The 25761-nt window shown below is 43.4% G+C and overlaps 1 protein-coding gene across 1 annotated transcript in view; it reads right to left on the bottom strand.

Annotated features, from left to right (window-relative positions):
* Positions 1-2540: 2540 nt before the first annotated feature.
* The window catches only part of LOC128664425 (M-phase inducer phosphatase 1-B-like), a 346009-nt gene continuing 322788 nt past the window's right edge, over positions 2541-25761 (bottom strand). Inside the window, exon 5 of the mRNA XM_053719256.1 lies at positions 2541-2574. Coding sequence (XP_053575231.1) covers positions 2541-2574 — 34 coding nt within the window. The remainder of the gene's footprint in view (positions 2575-25761) is intronic.

Genomic DNA, 25761 nt, shown 5'->3' with positions numbered 1-25761 from the left:
TTAGAATGCTGAGCTAGCTGTCCAGTCAGCCACAAGCTCAAGACACAAGGGGAACAGTGAGGACAAGTCACCCAAACAGAGCAACATCAAGCCTCTACATCACCTCAAATTCGAAGTCAGAGGACAGGAAAACATGGATTTGGATGCCACCTGAATTGCAATACCTCTTCTATCCCAAGAAGAAGATGCAGAGCATTTCCAACACCGGGAAAGGACCCCTAACCAGAGCCCAAAAAGACCCCACTGTCTAATGTCCCAAAAAAAAGGAACAACTAACTCCGAAGGGAATCAAAGTCCCCCGAAAACGACCCATCCACAAGGAGAACGGACAATCCAAGAGGTTTCAATGAAGAAGAAAACCACTAAAGTCCAAAAAAGGACAATTTCCTAAAGCAACACCAAATCGACCGGCGGGAAAGAGGCGCTAAACCCTCTAATTTTCCCACCACGTGGGAAGGAATACTCTAGGTTCCGAGGGTATCGGAAACAACAGAGTGACGCAGCAAAATTCACTGACCCAGTCACCAGAGAGACGACTATTTATAACTGAAACAATCCCGAGAGCCGCACAGACCCGCAAGTCCTCTTGAGAATGCTGAGCTGAAAGTTGTAAAACAAATAACAAGAAACATAAATAACGTTAATAGCACTCGGCACCTCAACCTGACCGCGAGACAGAAGATCTGAACCCAAGCAGGACCAGCCTGCAACCATGGTCATAACTGCCAAGCTGGCTAAATCCGCCCTCAGAGAGGGAGGAAGAAAAAAAAAAAATGGGACCGTGTCCCGAACAACTTACATAGAACCAAACCGCGAGTATCAATCCCAGAAAAAATTCCCGCAGGAAACATAGTATGAAAAATGAAAAAATATAATTCATTCTAAACGGATAAAAACAAAAAAAAAAAGGCAAACCCGAGGGTTAACGCCTAAGAAGAACAGAAAGATCCGCAGGACCAGACGAATGGAAACCTTGTTCTTCCAACAAAACTGGAAAGGATCTCGATAACAAGACTTAAAGAAGATTACTTCATCCCCTTCATGTCTAACGAGGTAAACCATTTGAGGGAGGAGACTGGCTAGTCCCATAACCGAAAAGGATGGGATCCCCAAACAGTTAAAAACGTGTCTGAGTAAAACACGAAGGCAAGCCAGCCTGTAATGAAAGGCACAACACTTAAGAACAGTTACAACCGCAAGGAACTGCCCATACCCTCCTGTGGCTGAGAGACCTGGGGCAATCGGGCACGAACACAATCGTAAACAAACATCTGGACTTTGTAGACACGCAAGCGTCAAAAGTATATAAAAGTGAAACCGTGCCACAACCTCTGGGGGGGGGGGGAACAATCCATAAGTTGGATTACCCGCATGTTTAGTAGTAGGGAACTCTCTTCCCAGAGGACAGGGCCCCCCGAGCGAATGGCTCAGGCACTCTAGAACGACCTAAAGAACATAACTGACTGACCTGAGTCAATGGGGCCAATTTGCATTTGTCACAGGACGAAGAATCTGAATCAGAAAGTTGAACAATCTAAATATCAGCATCCTCCATAAATGGATAAAGGATACCAAAAAATTTACTAAATATAAAACAATTTAAAAAAGGCACCCGACACCCACAATGGCTGGGGCACTCACCACCTCCTATGAACCAGACACCAGCAGACTAGAATTCTCCGTCGCCACAGTGTCAGGAATGCGGAAATGGGAAACCAGAACGTAAACACGCCCGGTCACAAGGTGAACTGTACAGTCTATAAAAAGCGCGCCCGACCGTAAGGTCGCGTCATTTCGAAAGGCTGTTATGTTCCAAAAAGCCACAAATCCAGTTAACACTACACATAAGCAGATTGAATCACATAAACATGATTAAAAACCCACCTGTTCAATAATCCCCCCACAGGAGATATTAACCCTTGATTCCAAGATACTAAGAGTCCCACTGAGACCCTGTATTTTTCATGTGAGTTTGAAGGAACAAATGAGTTACAGTACAATCATGAAGAAGTAAAATGAAACAATCTTATCGGAATCTACGCCGTAGAACAGGAACACGGCCCATCAAGTGTGACAGATAGTAGCCTCACCTCTGCCATGGACTTGAGAGAAGAAAGCAGGCAGTGAAGCGAAGTGAAACAACTCAGATTGCTTGTGGAGTTGTTAAAATGAGTCGGGATGGCTTCGCAGAAAGACTCTTCCTGCATCTTCGGACTCAAACCTTCATTCAAACCCACACTTAGAGACTAACAGGATTACTTAAAACTCCCGTCCCATGTCAAAGAGTACTACCCTCCATAAGAGACAAAAAACTTCTGACACTTCTCTGTCAACCTCCTGGGACGAAAGGCAAAGAATGGGGGATGAGGGAAGTGAGAGGAGTACTTAAGCCTTTGGCTGGGGTGTCTTTGCCTCCTCCTGGTGGCCAGGTTCTTATTTCCCAAAAGTAATGAATGCAGCTGTGGACCATTTATGAAAAAAAAAAAAACATTTTGTAGCATAAAATATTCTGCTTTTTAAATACAAATTATAGCTTGTACTTACTTTGGCTTCTTTTCTGGTTCTGGTGTAAATCTGTAAAATGTAAGGATAAACATATCCTGATAAGAAGAACGCAGATGGAGCCTGCCCATATTTATTTCTTAATTCACTAACACTTAGCCTTATGTATACACCAGTTATTCCTGACATTCCTTTCTGTACAAACTCTACAATCTACAAATAGATATATATATATATATATATATATATATATACATACACACATACACATACATATACACACACACATAAAGAATATATATATATATATATATATATATATATATATATATATATATATATATATATATATATATATATATATATATATATATATATATATATATATATACACACACATATATATACACACACACACACATACACACATACACACAGGAATGCTACATTTTTTCCCCTCTACTTCCTTTATGTGTTGAATAGAAGCCATTTAGTATAAACTTTCAAGCATTATGCAGGACAAAGGAATAAGGCCTCCCAAATTATAATGTTGACAGTAGCACCAACATTCTGCTGCAAGAACAGAGATAGGGACAGCCAACCTGTTAATATGAAAGCAAATATATGGCCGAAAAAATTGGTACCCTTGCATTTTAAAGGGACAGTCAACACCAGAATTTTTTTTTGTTTGAAAAGATAATCCCTTTATTACCCATTCCCCAGTTTTGCGTAACCAATTTATAAAAATACACTTTTTACCTCTGTGATTACCTTGTATCTAAGCCTCTGCAAATGGCACACTTATTTCAGTTGTTTTGACGGACTTGCATTTTAGCCAATCAGTGCTTACTCCTAGGTAACTTCACGTGCGTGAGCTCAATGTTAACAATATGACACACATGAACACCCTCTAGTGGTCAAAATGCATTCAGATTAGAGGCGGCCTTCAAGGTCTAAGAAATTAGCATATGTGCCTACCTAGGTTTAGCTTTCAACTAATACCACCAAGAAAAAAGAGCAAAATTGGGGATAAAAGTAAATTGGAAGGTTGTTTACAAGCCCAATTTGAATCATGAAAGTTTATTTAGGACTTGACTGTCCCTTTAAGAAAGAAACACAAAAAAGCTTGACTAGAGTTGACTGGAGTTTGCCAAAATGCATGTTGACAAGCCACAGTCCTTGGAGAATGTTTATTTGGACAGACAAAACAAAAAAAGTTTTTGGCAAATTACAACAACTCCATGTTTACCGAAGGAAAAAATAAGCTTTCAAAGAAAAGAAAAACATCCCTGCAGAGATACATGGAGGCGGCTCAGTAATGTTTTGGGGTTGCTTTGCTGCCTCTGGTACTGGGTGCCTAGAACCTGTGCAGAGCACTATGAAATCAGAAGACAATCAAGGCATTCTGAAGCGACACATACTGCCCATTGTCAGAAAACTGTCTCAGTCGCAAGTCATGGGTCCTCCTCCCCGAAACACACATCATAGCAGGCAAGAATGGATGAGAAGAAAACATTTCTCTAAATACAGATCTGAATCCCTTCAAACATCTGTGAAAAGAGCTGAAACTCGCAGTTGGCATCCATCAAACCGGATATAACAGTAGCAGTTTGCTCAAGATGCGTGGTCCAAAATCCCAGTCTAAAAGTGTAGTCTTTTCCAGAGCTAAAGAAAATGCTTGATTGCTATTATTGTCTCCAAAGGCTATGCTATGAAATATATTAGGTTAAGAGTACCAGTTTTTTTGTTTTGTTTTTTAGTTGACAACCCAAGGTGTTGATATGGGCCCATCTTGGTATTTTTCATGCCACAGTTCCACCACCAAAAGCAATCATGATTTAAAAAAATAAAATTAAAAAAAAATAAATATGTTTTTACTTTTTCCACAAACTTTGGGTTTCTCACTGAAATTATTTACACAACTACTGCAGTCATAAGACAAATGGTTGTGTTAAAAAAAAAAAAAAAAAAAAGTACTCTGGGGCAGTGTTAATTTCCATGGAATCAATGCCCAAGCTAGAGGACACAGATAAGGGAGGGACAAGACAGGTAGACCTAAACAGAAGGCACCACAGAAGCTTCATTTTTAAATGCCCAGAAAGAAGAAACAGCCATTGTGGAATGAGCAGTGATTCTCTCAGGAAGTTGCTGTCCAGCAGTCTCATAGGCCAAACAAAACATACTCCTTATCCAAAGAGAAAGAGGTAGCCGTAGCTTTCTGATACTTGCGCTTCCCAGAAAAAAAAAAAAAACAAAGTAGAAGACTGACAAAAGTTCTAAGTCGCCTGAAGATAGAACTTCAATGCACGCACAACATCTAAGTTGAGCAACAAATGCTCCTTCTGATTAGGACACAAAGAAGGAACCACGATCTCCTGATTCATTTCCTTGTTAGAAACAACCTTAGGTAGGAAACCTTATTTAGTACGTAGAGCCACCTTATCAGAATGAAAAATAAGATAAGGAGAATCAAACTGCAGAGCCGAGAGTTCCGAAACTCTCCAAGCAGAAGAAATAGCAACTAGAAACAAAACATTCCAAGATAACATCTTAATATCTAAGGAATGCATAGGTTCAAACAGAGCCCACTGTAAAACTCTAAGAACAAGGTTAAGACTCCAGGGTGGAGTAACAGGCTTAAACAAAGGCCTGAGCCTAACCAAGGCCTGACAAAAAGATTGCACATCTCGCGCATCCGCAACAAAATAGACAACGCAGAAATCTGACCTTTCAGGGTACTAGCTGACAAGCCCTTCTCCAGACCCTCCTGGAGAAAAGACAAAATCCTAGGAATCCTGATTCTACTCCAAGAGTAGGCTCTGGATTCACACCAATACAGATATTTACGCCATATATTATAAAAAATCTTTGTCACAGGCTTACGAGCCTGAATCATGATCTCAATGACAGACTCTGAAAACCCATGCTTAGATAAAAATCAAGCGTTCAATCACCAGTCAGCTTCAGAGAAACGAGATTTGGATGAAGGGACCCTGAAGTAGAAGGTCCTTCCTCAGAGGGAGTCTCCACGGTGGTAGAGACGACATTTCCACTAGATCTGCATACCAGATCCTGCGAGGCCATGCCGGTGCTATGAAAATCAGTGACGGCCTCTCCTGCTTGATCCGAGCAATATGTATGCTAGACTGAAATTCCAAGGGACTGCCAGAGCATCAAGAAAGCCTGTGGATCCCTTGACCTTGGGCCGTATCTCAGAAGCTTAACATTGTGCCTAGATACCATGAGATCCAGTTCTGGCTGCTCCCAATTGAGGATTAAACTGGAAAATACTTCTAGATGGAGTTCCCACTCCCCCAGATGAAAGGTCTGTCGGCACAGAAAATCCACCTCCCAATTGTCCACTCCTGGGATGTGGATCGCAGAAAGACAACAGTTGTGAGACTCCACCCACTGGATTATCCGGGCCACCTCTGTCATGGCCAAGGAACTCAGTTCCCACTGGTGACCAATGTTATGTTGTCCGACTGGAACCTGATAAACCAGGCTAAGGCTAACTGAGGCCAGGTCAGGCGAGCATTGAAAATCGCTCTCAGTTCTAGAATGTTTATAGCAAGAACTCCATCCGAATCCAAAGACCCTGTGTCTTCAATGACCCCCAAATTGCTCCCCAACTTAGAAGGCTGGCATCCGTGGTCACGATCACCCAGGAAGGTCTGCGAAAGCAAGTTCCCTGGGAGAGGTGTTCCTGAGACAACCACCACAGTAGAGAGTCTCTTGTCGCCTGATCAAGATCTATTTGCGGAGACAGATCCGCATAGTCCCCGTTCCATTGCCTTAACATGCATAAATGCAGAGGTATGAGGTGGAACCGAACAAACAGAATGATGTCTATGGAAGCTTCCATCAGACCAATTACCTCCATACATAGAGCCAATGACGGCCGAGGAGAGGACTGAAGGACAAGACAAGAGTAGAAAATCTTTGTTTTTCTGACCTCTGTCAGAAATATCTTCATTAGTAGGGAGTCTATTATGGTCCCTAAAAACATTACTCTGGTGGCTGGAATCAGAGAACTCTTTCCCAGATTTACCTTCCAACCGTGGGAGCGAAGAAAACAAAATTTATGCTTACCTGAAATTTCTTTCTTTTGCGATGTACCGAGTCCACGGATTCATCCTTACTTGTGGGATATTATCTTTCCTAACAGGAAGTGGCAAAGAGAGTACCACAGCAGAGCTGTCTATATAGCTGCCCCCTTAACTCCAGCCCCCAGTCATTCGACCGAAGGCCAAGGAAGAAAAAGGAGAAACTATAAAGGTGCAGAGGTGACTGAAGTTTTTAATCAAAAATACCATCTGTCTTGAATAGACAGGGCGGGCCGTGGACTCGGTACATCGCAAAAGAAAGAGATTTATGAGGTAAGCATACATTTTATTTTCTTTTGCATGATGTACCGAGTCCACGGATTCATCCTTACTTGTGGGATACCAATACCAAAGCTTTAGGACACGGATGAAGGGAGGGACAAGACAGAAACCTAAACGGAGGGCACCACTGCTTGCAAAACCTTTCTCCTAAAAATAGCCTCCGAAGAAGCAAAAGTATCAAATTTGTAAAATTTGGAAAAGGTATGAAGCGAAGACCAAGTTGCAGCCTTACAAATCTGTTCAACAGAAGCATCATTTTTAAAAGCCCATGTGGAAGCTACCGCTCTAGTAGAATGAGCTGTAATCCTTTCAGGAGGCTGCTGACCAGCAGTCTCATAAGCCAAATGGATGATGCTTTTCAGCCAAAAGGAAAGAGAAGTCACCGTAGCCTTTTGACCCCTACGCTTTCCAGAATAGACAACAAACAAAGAAGATGTTTGACGAAAATCTTTGGTTGCCTGCAAATAAAATTTCAAAGCATGAACCACGTCCAAGTTGCGCAACAGACGTTCCTTCTTACAAGAAGGATTAGGACACAGAGAAGGAACAACAATTTCCTGATTGATATTCCTGTTAGAAACAACCTTAGGTAGGAACCCAGGCTTGGTACGCAAAACCACCTTATCAGCATGGAACACAATATAAGGCGAGTCACATTGTAATGCAGATAGTTCAGAAACTCTTCGAGCTGAAGAGATAGCAACTAGGAACAAAACTTTCCAAGATAAAAGCTTAATATCTATGGAATGCATGGGTTCAAACGGAACCCCCTGAAGAACTCTAAGAACTAAATTTCGACTTCATGGCGGAGCAACAGATTTAAACACAGGCTTAATTCTAGCTAAAGCCTGACAAAAAGTCTGAACGTCTGGAACATCTGCCAGACGCTTGTGCAACAAAATAGACAGAGCAGATATCTGTCCTTTTAGAGAACTAGCTGACAATCCTTTCTCCAATACCTCTTGGAGAAAAGACAAAATCCTAGGAATCCTGATTTTACTCCAGGAGAAGCCTTTGGATTCGCACCAAAAAAACATAATTTATGCTTACCTGATAAATTTATTTCTCTTGTAGTGTATCCAGTCCACGGATTATCCATTACTTGTGGGATATTCTCCTTCCCAACAGGAAGTTGCAAGAGGATCACCCACAGCAGAGCTGCTATATAGCTCCTCCCCTCACTGCCATATAGAGTCATTTGACCGAAACAAGACGAGAAAGGAGAAACCATAGGGTGCAGTGGTGACTGTAGTTTAATTAAAATTGAGACCTGCCTGAAAAGGACAGGGCGGGCCGTGGACTGGATACACTACAAGAGAAATAAATTTATCAGGTAAGCATAAATTATGTTTTCTCTTGTTAAGTGTATCCAGTCCACGGATCATCCATTACTTGTGGGATACCAATACCAAAGCTAAAGTACACGGATGATGGGAGGGACAAGGCAGGAACTTAAACGGAAAGAACCACTGCCTGTAGAACCTTTCTCCGAAAAACAGCCTCCGAAGAAGCAAAAGTATCAAATTTGTAAAATTTTGAAAAGGTGTGAAGCGAAGACCAAGTCGCAGCCTTGCAAATCTGTTCAACAGAGGCTTCATTTTTAAAGGCCCAGGTGGAAGCCACAGCTCTAGTAAAATGAGCTGTAATCCTTTCAGGGGGCTGCTGTCCAGCAGTGTCATAGGCTAAGCGTATTATGCTCCGAAGCCAAAAGGAGAGAGAGGTTGCCGAAGCTTTTTGACCTCTCCTCTGTCCAGAGTAAACGACAAACAGGGCAGAGGTTTGACGAAAATCTTTAGTAGCCTGTAAGTAAAACTTCAAGGCACGGACTACGTCCAGATTAGGCAAAAGACGTTCCTTCTTTGAAGAAGGATTAGGACACAATGATGGAACAACAATCTCTTGATTGATATTCCTGTTAGAAACTACCTTAGGTAAATACCCAGGTTTGGTACGCAGAACTACCTTGTCTGAATGAAAAATCATATAAGGAGAATCACAAGGTAAGGCAGATAACTCAGAGACTCATCGAGCCGAGGAAATAGCCATCAAAAACAGAACTTTCCAAGATAAAAGTTTAATATCAATGGAATGAAGGGGTTCAAACGGAACACCCTGAAGAACTTTAAGAACCAAGTTTAAGCTCCACGGGGGAGCAACAGTTTTAAACACAGGTTTAATCCTAAACAAAGCCTGACAAAATGCCTGGACGTCTAGAACTTCTGCCATACGCTTGTGCAAAAGAATAGACAGAGCAGAGATCTGTCCTTTTAAAGAACTAGCTGATAAGCCTTTGTCCAAACCCTCTTGGAGAAAGGTCAATATCCTAGGAATCCTAACCTTACTCCATGAGTAACTCTTGGATTCACACCAATAAAGATATTTACGCCATATCTTATGGTAGATTTTCCTGGTGACAAGCTTCCGAGCCTGTATTAAGGTATCAATGACTGATTCGGAGAAGCCACGCCTTGATATAATCAAGCGTTCAATCTCCATGCAGTCAGTCTCAGAGAAATTAGATTTGGATGATTGAAAGGACCTTGTATTAGAAGGTCCTGCCTCAGAGGCATAGTCCATGGTGGAAGAGATGACATGTCCACTAGGTCTGCATACCAGGTCCTGCGTGGCCACGCAGGCGCTATCAGAATCACCGATGCTCTATCCTGTTTGATTTTAGCAATCAGTCGAGGGAGCAGAGGAAACGGTGGAAACACATAGGCCAGGTTGAAGAACCAAGGAGCTGCTAGAGCATCTATCAGCGTTGCTCACGGGTCCCTGGACCTGGATCCGTAACAAGGAAGCTTGGCGTTCTGGCGAGACGCCATGAGATCCAGTTCTGGTTTGCCCCAACGATGGACCAGTTGAGCAAACACCTCCGGATGGAGTTCCCACTCCGCCTCCCAGTTCTCTATGCCTGGGATGTGGATCGCTGACAGGTGGCAAGAGTGAGACTCTGCCCAGCAAATTATCTTTGAGACTTCTAACATCGCTAGGGAACTCCTGGTTCCCCCTTGATGGTTGATGTAAGCCACAGTCGTGATGTTGTCCGACTGAAATCTGATGAACCTCAGTGTTGCTAACTGAGGCCAAGCTAGAAGAGCATTGAATATTGCTCTTAACACCAGAATATTTATTGGGAGGAGTTTCTCCTCCTGAGTCCACGATCCCTGAGCCTTCAGGGAGTTCCAGACTGCGCCCCAACCTAGAAGGCTGGCATCTGTTGTTACAATCGTCCAATCTGGCCTGCGAAAGGTCATACCCTTGGACAGATGGACCCGAGAAAGCCACCAGAGAAGAGAATCTCTGGTCTCTTGATCCAGATTTAGTAGAGGGGACAAATCTGAGTAATCCCCATTCCACTGACTTAGCATGCATAATTGCAGCGGTCTGAGATGCAGGCGCACAAATGGCACTATGTCCATTGCCGCTACCATTAAGCCGATTACTTCCATGCACTGAGCCACTGATGGGCGTGGAATGGAATGAAGGACACGGCAAGCATTTAGAAGTTTTGATAACCTGGACTCCGTCAGGTAAATTTTCATCTCTACAGAATCTATAAGAATCCCTAGGAAGGAGACTCTTGTGAGTGGGGATAGAGAACTCTTTTCCATGTTCACTTTCCACCCATGCGACCTCAGAAATGCCAGAACTATCTCTGTATGAGACTTGGCAATTTGAAAGCTTGATGCCTGTATCAGGATGTCGTCTAGATACGGAGCCACCGCTATGCCTCGCGGTCTTAGAACCGCCAGAAGTGAGCCCAGAACCTTTGTAAAAATTCTCGGGGCAGTGGCCAACCCGAAGGGAAGAGCTACACATTGGTAATGCCCGTCTAGAAAGGCAAACCTCAGGAACTGATGATGATTCTTGTGAATCGGAATGTGAAGGTAGGCATTCTTTAAGTCCACTGTGGTCATGTACTGACCCTCTTGGATCATGGGTAAAATGGTTCGAATAGTTTCCATCTTGAATGACGGAACTCTGAGGAATTTGTTTAGGATCTTTAAATCCAAAATTGGTCTGAAGGTTCCCTCTTTTTTGGGAACCACAAACAGATTTGAATAAAACCCCTGTCCTTGTTCCGTCCGCGGAACTGGATGGATCACTCCCATTACAAGGAGATCTTGTACGCAGCTTAGGAATGCCTCTTCCTTTATCTGGTTTGCAGATAATCTTGAAAGGTGAAATCTCCCTTGTGGAGGAGAAGCTTTGAAGTCCAGAAGATATCCCCTGAGATATGATCTCCAACGCCCAGGAATCCTGAACATCTTGCCCACGCCTGGGCGAAGAGAGTGTCTGCCCCCTACTAGATCCGTTGTCGGATAGGGGACCTCTCCATCATGCTGTCTTAGAGGCAGCAGCAGGCTTTCTGGCCTGCTTGCCCTTGTTCCAGGACTGGTTAGGTTTCCAGGCCTGCTTGGATTGAACAAAAGTTCCCTCTTGTTTTGAAGCAGAGGAAGTTGATGCTGCACCTGCCTTGAAATTTCGAAAGGCACGAAATTAGACTGTTTGGCCTTTGATTTGGCCCTGTCCTGAAGAAGGGTATGACCCTTACCTCCAGTAATGTCAGCAATAATTTCTTTCAAACCAGGCCCGAATAAGGTCTGCCCCTTGAAAGGAATGTTGAGTAATTTAGACTTTGAAGTCACATCAGCTGACCAGGATTTGAGCAATAGCGCCCTACGCGCCTGGATGGCGAATCCGGAATTCTTAGCCGTTAGTTTAGTCAAATGAACAATGGCATCAGAAACAAATGAGTTAGCTAGCTTAAGAGTTCTAAGCTTGTCAACAATTTCAGTCAATGGAGCTGTATGGATGGCCTCTTCCAGGGCCTCAAACCAGAATGCCGCCGCAGCAGTGACAGACGCAATGCATGCAAGGGGCTGTAAAATAAAACCTTGTTGAATGAACATTTTCCTAAGGTAACCCTCCAATTTTTTATCCATTGGATCTGAAAAAGCACAACTGTCCTCAACCGGGATAGTGGTACGCTTTGCTAAAGTAGAAACTGCTCCCTCCACCTTAGGGACAGTCTGCCATAAGTCCCGTGTAGTGGCATCTATTGGAAACATTTTTCTAAATATAGGAGGTGGAGAAAAGGGCACACCGGGCCAATCCCACTCCTTACTAATAATTTCTGTAAGCCTTTTAGGTATTGGAAAAACATCAGTACTCACCGGCACTGCACAATTTCTCTGGCACTGCAATAGTGTCAGTGTCATTCAGAGCAGCTAATACCTCCCCAAGCAATACACGGAGGTTCTCAAGCTTAAATTTAAAATTAGAAATCTCTGAATCAGGTCTCCCCGATTCAGAGACGTCACCCACAGACTGAAGCTCTCAGTCCTCAGGTTCTGCATATTGTGACGCAGTATCAGACATGGCTCTTACAGCATCTACGCGCTCTGTATCTCGTCTAACCCCAGAGCTATCGCGCTTGCCTCTCAATTCAGGCAATCTGGATAATACCTCTGACAGGGTATTATTCATGATTGCAGCCATGTCCTGCAAAGTAATCGCTATGGGCGTCCCTGATGTACTTGACGCCATATTAGCGTGCGTCCCTTGAGCGGGAGGCGAAGGGTCCGACACGTGGGGAGAGTTAGTCGGCATAACTTCCCCCTCGACAGACCCCTCTGGTGACAATTCTTTTATAGATAAAGACTGATCTTTACTGTTTAAGGTGAAATCAATACATTTAGTACACATTCTCCTATGGGGCTCCACCATGGCTTTTAAACATAATGAACAAGTATCCTCTGTTTCAGACATGTTTGTACAGACTAGCAATGAGACTAGCAAGCTTGGAAAACACTTTAAAGCAAGTTAACAAGCAATATAAAAAACGTTACTGCGCCTTTAAGAGAAACAAATTTTGACAAAATTTGAAAAAACAGTGAAAAAAGGCAGTTACACTAACAAAATGTTTACAGTGTATGTAACAAGTCAGCAGAGCATTGCACCCACTTGCAAATGGATGATTAACCCCTTAATAAGAAAAACAGAATAATAAATGAAAAAAACGTTTTTTAAACACAGTCACAACTGCCACAGTCTACTGTGATTGTTACCCTCCTCAAACACGACTTTGAAGCCTTTTGAGCCCTTCAGAGATGTCCTGAGGGAAGCTGAATGTCTGTCAGTATTTTTATCTGCACAGAAAAGCACTAAAATAGGCCCTTCCCACTCATATTGCAACAGTGGAAAGCTTCAGGAAACTGTTTCTAGGCAAAAATCAAGCCAGCCATGTGGAAAAAAACTAGGCCCCAATAAGTTTTGTCACCAAACATATATAAAAACGATTAACATGCCAGCAAACGTTTTATATTACACTTTAATAAGAGTATGTATCTCTGTTAATAAGCCTGATACCAGTCCCTATCACTGCATTTAAGGCTTAACTTACATTAATCGGGTATCAGCAGCATTTTTCTTACAAATTCCATCCCTAGAAATATATTAACTGCACATACCTTATTGCAGGAAAACCTGCACGCCATTCCCCCTCTGAAGTTACCTCACTCCTTAGAATATGTGAGTACGGCAGTGGATCTTAGTTACTTCTGCTAAGATCATAGAAATCACAGGCAGATTCTTCTTCTAATGCTGCCTGAGATGAAACAGTACACTCCGGTACCATTTAAAAATAACAAACTTTTGATTGAAGTTAAAAAACTAACTATAATACACCACTCTCCTCTTACTACGTCCATCTTTGTTGAGAGTTGCAAGAGAATGACTGGATATGGCAGTGAGGGGAGGAGCTATATAGCAGCTATGCTGTAGGTGATCCTCTTGCAACTTCCTGTTGGGAAGGAGAATATCCCACAAGTAATGGATGATCTGTGGACTGGATACACTTAACAAGAGAAAATGCAAAACAAAACAAGCCTCTAGAAACCAGAAGCAACTAAAAAGTGAGACTGAAATAATGTGAAAAAAACTGGCGCCAAGTATGACGCCTACATTTTTGGCGCCAAGTATAACGCCCACATTTTTTGGGGCCAAGAATGACGCCCATATTTTTTGCGCCAAAAACGTCCGCAACACAAATACGTAAAAAATGACGCAACCACGTGACGAAAATTTTTGCGCCAAAAATGTCTCGCACCAAAAGTGACGCAATAAATAGACGCATTTTCTGCACCCGCGAGCCTAACAGCCTGCAATTTAGAAAAAAAGTCAATTTAAATTTTTTTAGGTAACAAAAATAAAAATTCATATGCATTTTCCCAAAAAATGAGAGTCTGAAAGAAGGAATACTGATTATCCTGAATCATGGCAAACATAAGTTTACAACATATATTTAGAACTTTACATATAAAGTGCCCAACCATAGCTTAGAGAGTGTCATGAATAGAAATAAGACTTACTTACCCTAAGATACTCATCTACATATAGTAGATAGCCAAACCAGTACTGAAACGAGAATCAGTAGAGGTAATGGTATATAAGAGTATATCGTCGATCTGAAAAGGGAGGTAGGAGAAGAAATCTCTACGACCGATAACAGAGAGCCTATGAAATAGATCCCCTAGAGGAAGACCATGGTATTCAAATAGGCAATACTCTCTTCACATCCCTCTGACATTCACTGCACTCAGAGGAAAACCGGGCTTCAGCCTGCTGCGAAGCGCATATCAACGTAGAATCTAGCACAAACTTACTTCACCACCTCCATGGGAGGCAAAGTTTGTAAAACTGAATTGTGGGTGTGGTGAGTGGTGTATTTATAGGCATTTTGAGGTTTGGGAATGTATATCCATACGTCACTAGCTCATGGACTCTTGCCAATTACATGAAAGAAAGAAAGTCCTGAGTAAGTATCCCTCAGGTTTTCCAGGGACAGGGCAGCATCAATGTATGGGAGGCGCAGTGAGAATTATGTCTCACAAGTTCCCATTGCACTAAAGCCACCACTGCTCTACTGAAGAGACTGATATGGACTATGGCTACACCCTAGGACAAAGCAGCACAATCTTGTACTACTTTAAAAATAATAAACTCTTGATTGAAGATCTTTTTTTAACACCTAATTTACCACCTCCTTGCACTTAACGTAGGCAAAGAGAATGACTGGGTTAGGAGGGAAGGGAGGTGATATTTAACAGCTTTGCTGTGGTGCTCTTTGCCGCCTCCTGAAGGGCAGGAGTGGTATTCCCAATAGTAATTAAGATGATCCGTGGACTCATCGTGTCATTAAAAAAAAAACAACCTATAATTAAAAGAATATTACCACTAACATTAGTAGACAAAACTTAATGAGTAAACACTATACAAAGCTTGGTAATAATTTTAGATTGAACGACATTTGTAAAATCTAGAACGCCTTCTGACTGTCACCAAATTATATTAGGACAGTGTAAGTCAACACAAAGTAACCAACTAATAAAAACCACAGCTCCGTAGCATGACACATACACACATCTATGGACACATAGCTCTGTTGCAACAAAAGGAGGGCGTGTCACATACCTGATTAGAACATCGCTATGTACTGAAGCAAATGGTGCTTATCCGCCATACTGAGGGAAGAAGAGGGCGGGAACAATCGTAACCCACAGAAAAAGCGGGCAACTAAAGTTAACGGCGCATCTCACACACTGTCAGCAACACTCGCTAAAAATCTTGCACCTTCCCACTAAAGCGCTTCTTCCCTTTACTCGTATGGTTTGTATAGCAAAATAAAAAAACAGATATGCCATTCTTTAAGAAAGTTCATAATAAAAACATCATTTATGCTTACTTGATAAATTTATTTCTCTTGTGGTGTATCCAGTCCACGGATCATCCATTACTTGTGGGATATTCTCCTTCCCAACAGGAAGTTGCAAGAGGATCACCCACAGCAGAGCTGCTATATAGCTCCTCCCCTAACTGCCATATCCAGTCATTCGACCGAAACTAGCCGAGAAAGGAGAAACCATAGGGTGCAGTGGTGACTGTAGTTTAAAATTTAGACCTGCCTTAAAAGGACAGGGCGGGCCGTGGACTGGATACACCACAAGAGAAATAAATTTATCAGGTAAGCATAAATTATGTTTTCTCTTGTTAGGTGTATCCAGTCCACGGATCATCCATTACTTGTGGGATACCAATACCAAAGCTAAAGTACACGGATGAAGGGAGGGACAAGGCAGGTACTTAAACGGAAGGGACCACTGCCTGTAGAACCTTTCTCCCAAAAATAGCCTCCGAAGAAGCAAAAGTATCAAATTTGTAAAATTTTTAAAAGGTATGAAGCGAAGACCAAGTCGCCGCTTTGCAAATCTGTTCAACAGAAGCCTCATTTTTAAAGGCCCAGGTGGAAGCCACAGCAGAATGAGCTGTAATCCTTTCAGGGGGCTGCTGTCCAGCAGTCTCATAGGCTAAGCGTATTACGCTCCGAAGCCAAAAAGAAAGAGAGGTTGCCGAAGCCTTTTGACCTCTCCTCTGTCCAGAGTAAACGACAAACAGGGAAGATGTTTGACGAAAATCTTTAGTCGCTTGTAAGTAAAACTTTAAAGCACGGACTACGTCCAAATTAAGTAAAAGACGTTCCTTCTTTGAAGAAGGATTAGGACACAATGATGGAACAACAATCTCTTGATTGATATTCTTGTTCGAAACTACCTTAGGTAAAAACCCAGGTTTTGTACGCAGAACTACTTTATCTGTATGGAAAATCAGATAAGGAGAATCACATTGTAAGGCCGATAACTCAGAGACACTACGAGCCGAGGAAATAGCCATCAAAAACAGAACTTTCCAAGATAAAAGTTTGATATCAATGAATTAAGGGGTTCAAACGGAACTCCTTGAAGAACCTTAAGAACCAAGTTTAAGCTCCATGGAGGAGCAACAGGTTTAAACACAGGCTTAATTCTAACCAAAGCCTGACAAAATGCCTGGACGTCTGGAACCTCTGCCAGACGCTTGTGCAAAAGGATAGACAGAGCAGAAATCTGTCCCTTTAAAGAACTAGCTGATAATCCTTCATCCAAACCCTCTTGGAGAAAGGACAATATCCTAGGAATCCTAACCTTACTCCATGAATAATTCTTGGATTCACACCAATGAAGATATTTGCGCCATATCTTATGGTAGATTTTCCTGGTTACAGGCTTTCGTGCCTGTATTAAGGTATCAAAGACTGACTCGAAGAAGCCACGCCTTGATAAAATCAAGCGTTCAATCTCCAGGCAGTCAGTCTCAGAGAAATTAGATTTGGATGATTGAAAGGACCTTGTAGTAGAAGGTCTTGTCTCAGAGGCAGAGGCCAAGGTGGAAAGGATGACATGTCCACCATGTCTGCATACCAGGTCCTGCGTGGCCACGCAGGCGCGATCAAGATCACCGATGCTCTCTCCTGTTTGATTTTGGCAATCAGTCGAGGGAGCAGAGGAAACTGTGGAAACACATACGCCAGGTTGAAGAACCACGGTGCTGCTAGAGCATCTATCAGCGTCGCTTCTGGGTCCCTGGAACTGCATCCGTAACAAGGAAGCTTGGCGTTCTGCGAGACGCCATGAGATCCAATTCTGGTGTGCCCCAACGATGAACCAATTGAGCAAACACCTCCGGATGGAGTTCCCATTCCCCCGGATGAAAAGTCTGACGACTTAGAAAATCCGCCTCCCAGTTCTCTACACCTGGGATATGGATCGCTGATAGATGGCAAGAGTGAGTCTCTGCCCAACGAATTATCTTGGAGACTTCTAACATCACTAGGGAGCTCCTGGTCCCCCCTTGATGGTTGATGTAAGCCACAGTCGTGATGTTGTCCGACTGAAATCTGATGAACCTCAGGGTTGCTAACTGAGGCCAAGATAGAAGAGCATTGAATATTGCTCTTAACTCCAGAATATTTATTGCGAGGAGTTTCTCCTCCTGAGTCCACGATCCCTGAGCCTTCAGGGAATTCCAGACTGCACCCCAACCTAGAAGGCTGGCATCTGTTGTTACAATTGTCCAATCTGGCCTGCGAAAGGTCATACCTTTGGTCAGATGGACCCGAGATAGCCACCAGGGAAGAAAATCTCTGGTCTCTTGATCCAGATTTAGCAGAGGGGACAAATCTGTGTAATCCCTAATCCACTGACTGAGCATGCATAATTGCAGCGGTCTGAGATGTAGGCGCGCAAATGGCACTATGTCCATCGCCGCTACCATTAAGCCGATCACTTCCAAGCACTGAGCCACCGAAGGGCGCGGAATGTAGTTTAGAACACGGCAGGAATTTAGAAGCTTTGATAACCTGGACTCCGTCAGGTACATTTTCATTTCTACAGAATCTATCAGAGTTCCTAGGAAGGAAACCCTTGTGAGGGGTGATAGAGAACTCTTTCCCTCGTTCACTTTCCACCCATGCGACCTCAGAAATGCCAACACTATGTCCGTATGAGATTTGGCAATTTGGAAGTTTGAAGCCTGTATCAGGATGTCGTCTAGATAAGGGGCCACTGCTATGCCCCGTGGTCTTAGGACCGCCAGAAGAAACCCCAGAACCTTTGTAAAAATTCTTGGGGCTGTAGCTAACCCGAAGGGAAGAGCCACAAACTGGTAATGCCTGTCTAGAAAGGCAAACCTTAGGAACCGATGATGATCTTTGTGAATCGGTATGTGAAGGTAAGCATCCTTCAAATCCACTGTGGTCATGTACTGACCCTCCTGGATCATAGGTAGGATTGTCCGAATAGTTTCCATTTTGAACAATGGAACTCTGAGGAATTTGTTTAAGATCTTTAGATCCAAAATTGGTCTGAAGGTTCCCTCTTTTTTGGGAACCACAAACAGATTTGAATAAAATCCCTGTCCTTGTTCCATCTGTGGAACTGGATGGATCACTCCCATTATTAGGAGGTATTGCACACAGCGTAAGAATGCCTCTTTCTTTATCTGGTTTACAGATAATCTCGAAAGGTGAAATCTCCCTTGTGTGGGGGAAGCTTTGAAGTCCAGAAGATATCCCTGAGATATGATCTCCAACGCCCAGGGATCCTGAACATCTCTTGCCCACGCCTGGGCAAAGAGAGAAAGTCTGCCCCCTACTAGATCCGTTGCCGGATAGGGGGCCGTTCCTTAATGCTGTCTTAGAGGCAGCAGCAGGCTTTCTGGCCTGCTTGCCTTTGCTACAGGCATGGTTAGATTTCCAGGCCGGCTTGGATTGCGCAAGTTCCCTCTTGTTTTGTAGCAGAGGAAGTTGATGCTGCACCTGCCTTGAAGTTTCAAAAGGCACGAAAATTAGACTGTTTGGCCCTTGATTTGGCCCTGTCCTGAGGAAGGGTATGACCCTTACCTCCAGTAATGTCAGCAATAATTTCCTTCAAACCAGGCCCGAATAGGGTCTGCCCCTTGAAGGGAATGTTAAGTAATTTAGACTTTGAAGTCACGTCAGCTGACGAAGATTTAAGCCATAGCGCCCTACGCGCCTGGATGGCGAATCCGGAATTCTTAGCCGTTAGTTTAGTCAAATGAACAATGGCATCAGAAACAAAAGAATTAGCTAGCTTAAGTGTTCTAAACTTGTCAAGTATTTCAGTCAATTGATAGCTGTCTGAAAGGCCTCTTCCAGAGACTCAAACCAGAACGCCGCAGCAGCAGTGACAGGAGCAATGCATGCAAGGGGCTGCAGGATAAAACCTTGTTGAATAAACATTTTCTTTAGGTAACCTAATTTTTTATCCATTGGATCTGAAAAAGCACAACTGTCCTCAACAGGGATAGTGGTACGCTTTGCTAAAGTAGAAACTGCTCCCTCCACCTTAGGGATAGTCTGCCATAAGTCCCGTGTGGTGGCGTCTATTGGAAACATTTTTCTAAAAATAGGAGGGGGGGGGGGGAAACGGCACACCGGGTCTGTCCCACTCCTTAGTAATAATTTCTGTAAACCTTTTAGGTATTGGAAAAACGTCAGTACACACCGGCACCGCGTAGTATTTATCCAGTCTACACAATTTCTCTGGCACTGCAATTGTGTCACAGTCATTCAGAGCAGCTAAAACCTCTCCAAGCAACACCCGGAGGTTCTCAAGCTTAAATTTAAAAGTAGACATATCTGAATCAGGTTTCCCCGAGTCAGAGACGTCACCCACAGACTGAAGCTCTTCCTCAGCTTCTGCATATTGTGACGCAGTATCAGACATGGGCCTTAAAACATCTGCGCGCTCTGTATTATGTCTAACCCCAGAGCAATCGCACTTTCCTCTGAATTCAGGCAGTCTGGCTAATACCGCTGACAGGGTATTATCCATGATTGCCGCCATGTCCTGCAAAGTAATCGCTATGGGCGTCTTTGATGTACTTAGCGCCATTTTAGCGTGAGTCCCTTGAGCGGGAGTCAAAGGGTCTGACACGTGGGGAGAGTTAGTCGGCATAACTTCCCCCTCGTCAGAATCCTCTGGTGATAATTTTTTTAAAGATAACAGCTGATCTTTATTGTTTTAAGTGAAATCAATACATTTAGTACACATTCACCTATGGGGTTCCACCATGGCTTTTAAACATAATGAACAAGGAGTTTCCTCTATGTCAGACATGTTTATACAGACTAGCAATGAGACTAGCAAGCTTGGAAAACACTTTAAATCAAGTTAACAAGCAATATAAAAAAACGTTACTGTGCCTTTAAGAGAAACAAATTTTGCCAAAATTTGAAATAACAGTGAAAAAAGGCAGTTAAACTAACAAAATTTTTACAGTGTATGTAACAAGTTAGCAGAGCATTGCACCCACTTGCAAATGGATGATTAACCCCTTAATACAAAAAACAGATTAAAAAACATATTTTTCGTTTTGTTAAACAGTCATAACAACTGCCACAGCTCCTACTTTTGAAGCCTTTTGAGCCCTTCAGAGATTTCCTATAGCATGCAGGGCACTGCTGAGGGAAGCTGAATATCACAGTTTGTAATTTTAACTGCACCAACTGTAACTTTTATACTATAACAGTGGAAAGCCTCAGGAAACTGTTTCTAGGCAAAAATAAAACCAGCCATGTGGAAAAAACTAGGCCCCAATAAGTTTTATGACCAAAGCATATATAAAAACGATTAAACATGCCAGCAAACGTTTTATATTGCACATTAATCAGAGTATATACCTCTGATAGCAAGCCTGATACTAGTCGCTATTAAATCACTGTATTTAGGCTTTAACTTACATTAATCCGGTATCAGCAGCATTTTCTAGCAAATTCCATCCCTAGAAAAAATTAAAACTGCACATACCTTATTGCAGGATACCCTGCACGCCATTCTCCCTCTGAAGTTACCTCACTCCTCAGACATATGGGACAATAGCAGTGGATCGTAGTTACTTCTGCTAAGATCATAGAAAAACGCAGGCAGAGTCTTCTTCTAAATGATGCCTGAGATAAAATAGTACACTCCGGTACCATTAATAAACAAATTTTTGATTGAAGAAAAAACTAACTATATTTTACCACTTTCCTCTTACTACCTCCAGCTATGTTTAGAGCTTGCAAGAGAATGACTGGATATGGCAGTTAGGGAAGAAGAATATCCCACAAGTAATGGATGATCAGTGGACTGGATACACCTAACAAGAGAAAAAGCATTACGAACTGTCAGAACCTCTAGGACTCTGATGTATATGCTAGGAGTCTGTCCAGATACTGTAAAGCCGCTATGTGCTGTATCAGCTATTAGAATTATCAGAGGAACAAATGTACCTCTAAGCATAGCCACATAAAATTCATGCACAATAAAAAACAGAATTTATGCTTACCTGATAAATTTCTCTCTCTTACGGTGTATTCAGTCCACGGATTCATCCTTACTTGTGGGATATTCTCAATACCTACAGGAAGTGGCAAAGAGAGCACACAGCAAAGCTGTCCATATAGCTCCCCTCAGGCTCCGCCCCCCCAGTCATTCAACCGACGGTTAGGAGAAAAAGGACAACCATAGGGTGCAGTGGTGACTGTAGTTATTTTAAATTAAATTTGAACCTGACTTAAATGTCAGGGCGGGCCGTGGACTTAATACAACGTAAGAGAAAGAAATTTATCAGGTAAGCATAAATTCTGTTTTCTCTTAATTGGTGTATTCAGTCCACGGATTCATCCTTACTTGTGGGATACCAATACCAAAGCAATAGGACACGGATGAAGGGAGGGAACAAGTCAGGAAACCTAAACGGAAGGCACCACTGCTTGCAAAACCTCTCTCCCAAAAATAGCCTCCGAAGAAGCAAAAGTATCGAATTTGTAAAATTTGGCGAATGTATGCAGTGAAGACCAAGTCGCTGCCTTACAAATCTGTTCAACAGAAGCCTCATTCTTAAAAGCCCATGTGGAAGCCACAGCTCTGGTGGAATGAGCTGTAATTCGTTCGGGAGGCCAATCTGATGATGCTTTTCAGCCAAAAGGAAAGAGAGGTAGCAGTCGCTTTCTGACCTCTCCTCTTACCAGAGTAGACGACAAACAAGGATGATGTTTGTCTGAACTCTTTAGTCGCTTTTAAATAGAACTTTAAAGCACAAACCACGTCAAGATTGTGTAAAAGTCGCTCCTTCCTAGAAACTGGATTAGGACACAGAGAAGGAACAATAATTTACTGGTTAATATTCTTATTAGAAACTACTTTTGGAAGAAAACCAGGTTTGGTACGCAAAACAACCTTATCTGCATGGAACACCAGATAGGGTGAATCACACTGCAAAGCAGACAATTCAGAAACTCTTCGAGCAGAAGAAATGGCTACTAAAAACAAAACTTTCCAAGATAATAACTTAATATCTATGGAATGTAAAGTTTCAAACGGAACCCCTTGAAGAACTGAAAGAACTAAATTTAGACTCCAAGGAGGAGCCACAGGCTTGTAAACAGGCTTGATTCTAACTAGGGCCTGTGCAAACACCTGAACGTCTGGTATAGCTGCCAGGCGCTTATGTAACAGAATAGACAGAGCAGATATCTGTCCTTTTAAGGAACTAGCTGACAGACCTTTCTCCAATCCTTCTTGGTGAAAAGCCAGTATCCTCGGAATCCTAACCTTACTCCACGAGTAACCCTTGGATTCACACCAACCAAGATATTTCCGCCATATCTTATGGTAAATTTTCCTGGTGACAGGCTTTCTGGCCTGTATCAGAGTGTCTATAACTGATTCAGAAAAACCACGCTTAGCTAAGATTAAGCGTTCAATCTCCAAGCAGTCAATTGCAGAGAAACTAGATTTGGATGCTTGAAAGGACCTTGAATTAGAAGATCCTGCCTCGATGGCAGTTTCCATGGTGGGACAGATGACATGTCCACTAGGTCTGCATACCAAGTCTTGCGTGGCCACGCAGGCGCTATCAGTATTACCGAAGCCTTCTCCTGTTTGATTCTGGCTATTAGCCGAGGGAGAAGAGGAAACGGTGGAAAGACATAAGCTAGACTGTATGACCAAGGCGCTATTAAAGCATCTATCAATGCCGCCTTGGGATCGCTGGATCTGGATCCGTAAAGGGGAAGTTTGGTGTTCTGACGGGACGCCATCAGATCCAATTCTGGAATGCCCCATAGCTGGGTTAGCTGAGCAAACACCTCCGGGTGGAGTTCCCACTCCCCCGGATGGAAAGTCTGACGACTCAGATAATCCGCCTCCCAGTTGTCTACTCCTGGGATGTGAATTGCAGAAAGATGGCAGGAGTGATCCTCCGCTCATTTGATGATCTTGGTTACTTCCTTCATCGCCAGGGAACTCTTTGTTCCTCCCTGATGATTGATGTACGCTACAGTTGTGATGTTGTCCGACTGAAATCTGATGAATTTGGACTCCGCTAGTTGAGGCCATGCTTGGAGCGTGTTGAATATCGCTCTCAGCTCCAAAATGTTTATCGGGAGAAGAGATTCTTCCCGAGACCATAGACCCTGAGCCTTCAGAGAGTTCCAGACCGCACCCCAGCCTAACAGACTGGCATCGGTCGTGACAATGATCCACTCCGGTCTGCGGAAACTCATTCCCTGAGACAGGTGATCTTGAGGCAACCACCAGAGAAGAGAGTCTCTGGTTTTCTGGTCCATTTGTATTTGAGGAGATAAATCTGCATAATCCCCATTCCACTGCTTGAGCATGCACAGTTGCAGTGGTCTGAGATGAATTTGGGCAAAAGGGACTACGTCCATTGCCGCCACCATTAACCCAATTACCTCCATGCACTGAGCCACAGATGGCCAAGGAATGGAATGAAGAACTCGGAAGGTGTTCAACAGTTTGAACTTCCTGACCTCTGTCAGAAAGATTTTCATCTCTACCGAGTCTATTAGTGTTCCCAGGAAGGAAACCCTTGTAAGCGGGGACAGAGAACTCTTTTCTACGTTCACCTTCCACCCGTGAGACCTTAGAAAGGCCAGAACAATGTCCGTATGAGCCCTGGCTCTGTGGAAAGACGACACCTGTATTATGTCGTCTAGGTAAGGTGCTACTGCAATGCCCCGCGGTCTTAGCACCGCCAGAAGGGACCCTAGCACCTTTGTGAAAATTCTGGGAGCGGTGGCCAACCCGAAAGGAAGGGCCACGAACTGGTAATGTCTGTCCAGAAAGGCGAACCTTAGGAACTGATGGTGATATTTGTGGATAGGAATATGTAGGTACGCATCCTTTAAATCCACGGTAGTCATATATTGACCTTCCTGGATCATCGGCAAGATTGTCCGAATGGTTTCCATCTTGAAAGACTGAACTCTGAGGAATTTGTTTAGAATCTTTAGATCCAGTATTGGCCTGAAAGTTCCCTCCTTTTTGGGAACTACGAACAGGTTTGAGTAAAAGCCCAGTCCTTGTTCTGCAATTGGAACTGGGTGTATCACTCCCATCTTTAGGAGATCTTCTACACAGCGTAAGAACGCCTGTTTCTTTGTTTGGTCTGAAGACAAACGAGAACTGTGGAACCTTCCCCTTGGGGGAGAATCCTTGAATTCTAGAAGGTACCCCTGAGCAACTATTTCTAATGCCCAGGGATCCGGAACGTCTCTTGCCCAAGCCTGAGCAAAGAGATAAAGTCTGCCCCCTACTAGATCCGGTCCCGGATCGGGGGCTACCCCTTCATGCTGTCTTGGTAGCAGGAGCAGGCTTCTTGGTCTGTTTACCCTTATTCCAGCCCTGCAAGGGTTTCCAGGTTGCTTTGGGCTGGGGGAAGCGTTATCTTGCTTTGCAACCGCAGAGGTTGCAGCAGGTCCGCTCCTGAAGTTGCGAAAGGAGCGAAAATTAGCCTTGTTTTTGGCCTTCAACGGCCTATCTTGTGGAAGGGCATGACCCTTGCCCCCAGTGATATCTGAAATAATTTCTTTCAGCTCTGGGCCGAAAAGGGTCTTCCCCTTGAAGGGAATATTTAGCAGTTTTGTCTTCGACGACACATCCGCCGACCATGATTTGAGCCAAAGCGCTCTTCGCGCCATGATGGCAAAACCTGAGTTTTTCGCCGCTAGTTTAGCTAACTGGAAGGCGGCATCAGTGATAAAAGAATTAGCCAGCTTTAGAGCATGAATCGTCATCGTATGAAGTCTCCCTCTGGAGCGACTCCTCCAGGGCCTCGAACCAAAAAGCCGCTGCAGTAGTAACAGGAATTATGCAGGCAATTGGTTGAAGTAGAAAACCTTGCTGAACAAAAATTTTCTTCAGAAATCCTTCCAATTTTTTATCCATAGGATCTTTGAAAGCACAACTGTCCTCTATTGGTATAGTTGTATGCTTAGCAAGTGTTGAAACAGCCCCCTCTACCTTAGGGACCGTCTGCCACTCGTCCCGCCTGGGGTCGTTTATGGGGAACATTTTCTTAAAGATAGGGGGGGGGGGACAAAGGGTACACCTGGTCTCTCCCACTCCCTAGTCACAATATCCACCACCCTCTTTGGGATCGGAAATGCCTCAGTGTATACGGG

Source organism: Bombina bombina, chromosome 6 (genome assembly GCF_027579735.1).
Source record: "Bombina bombina isolate aBomBom1 chromosome 6, aBomBom1.pri, whole genome shotgun sequence".
Taxonomy (NCBI): domain Eukaryota; kingdom Metazoa; phylum Chordata; class Amphibia; order Anura; family Bombinatoridae; genus Bombina; species Bombina bombina.
The sequence above is the reverse complement of the archived record's forward strand: the minus strand, read 5'-3'. Positions and strand labels throughout refer to the sequence as shown.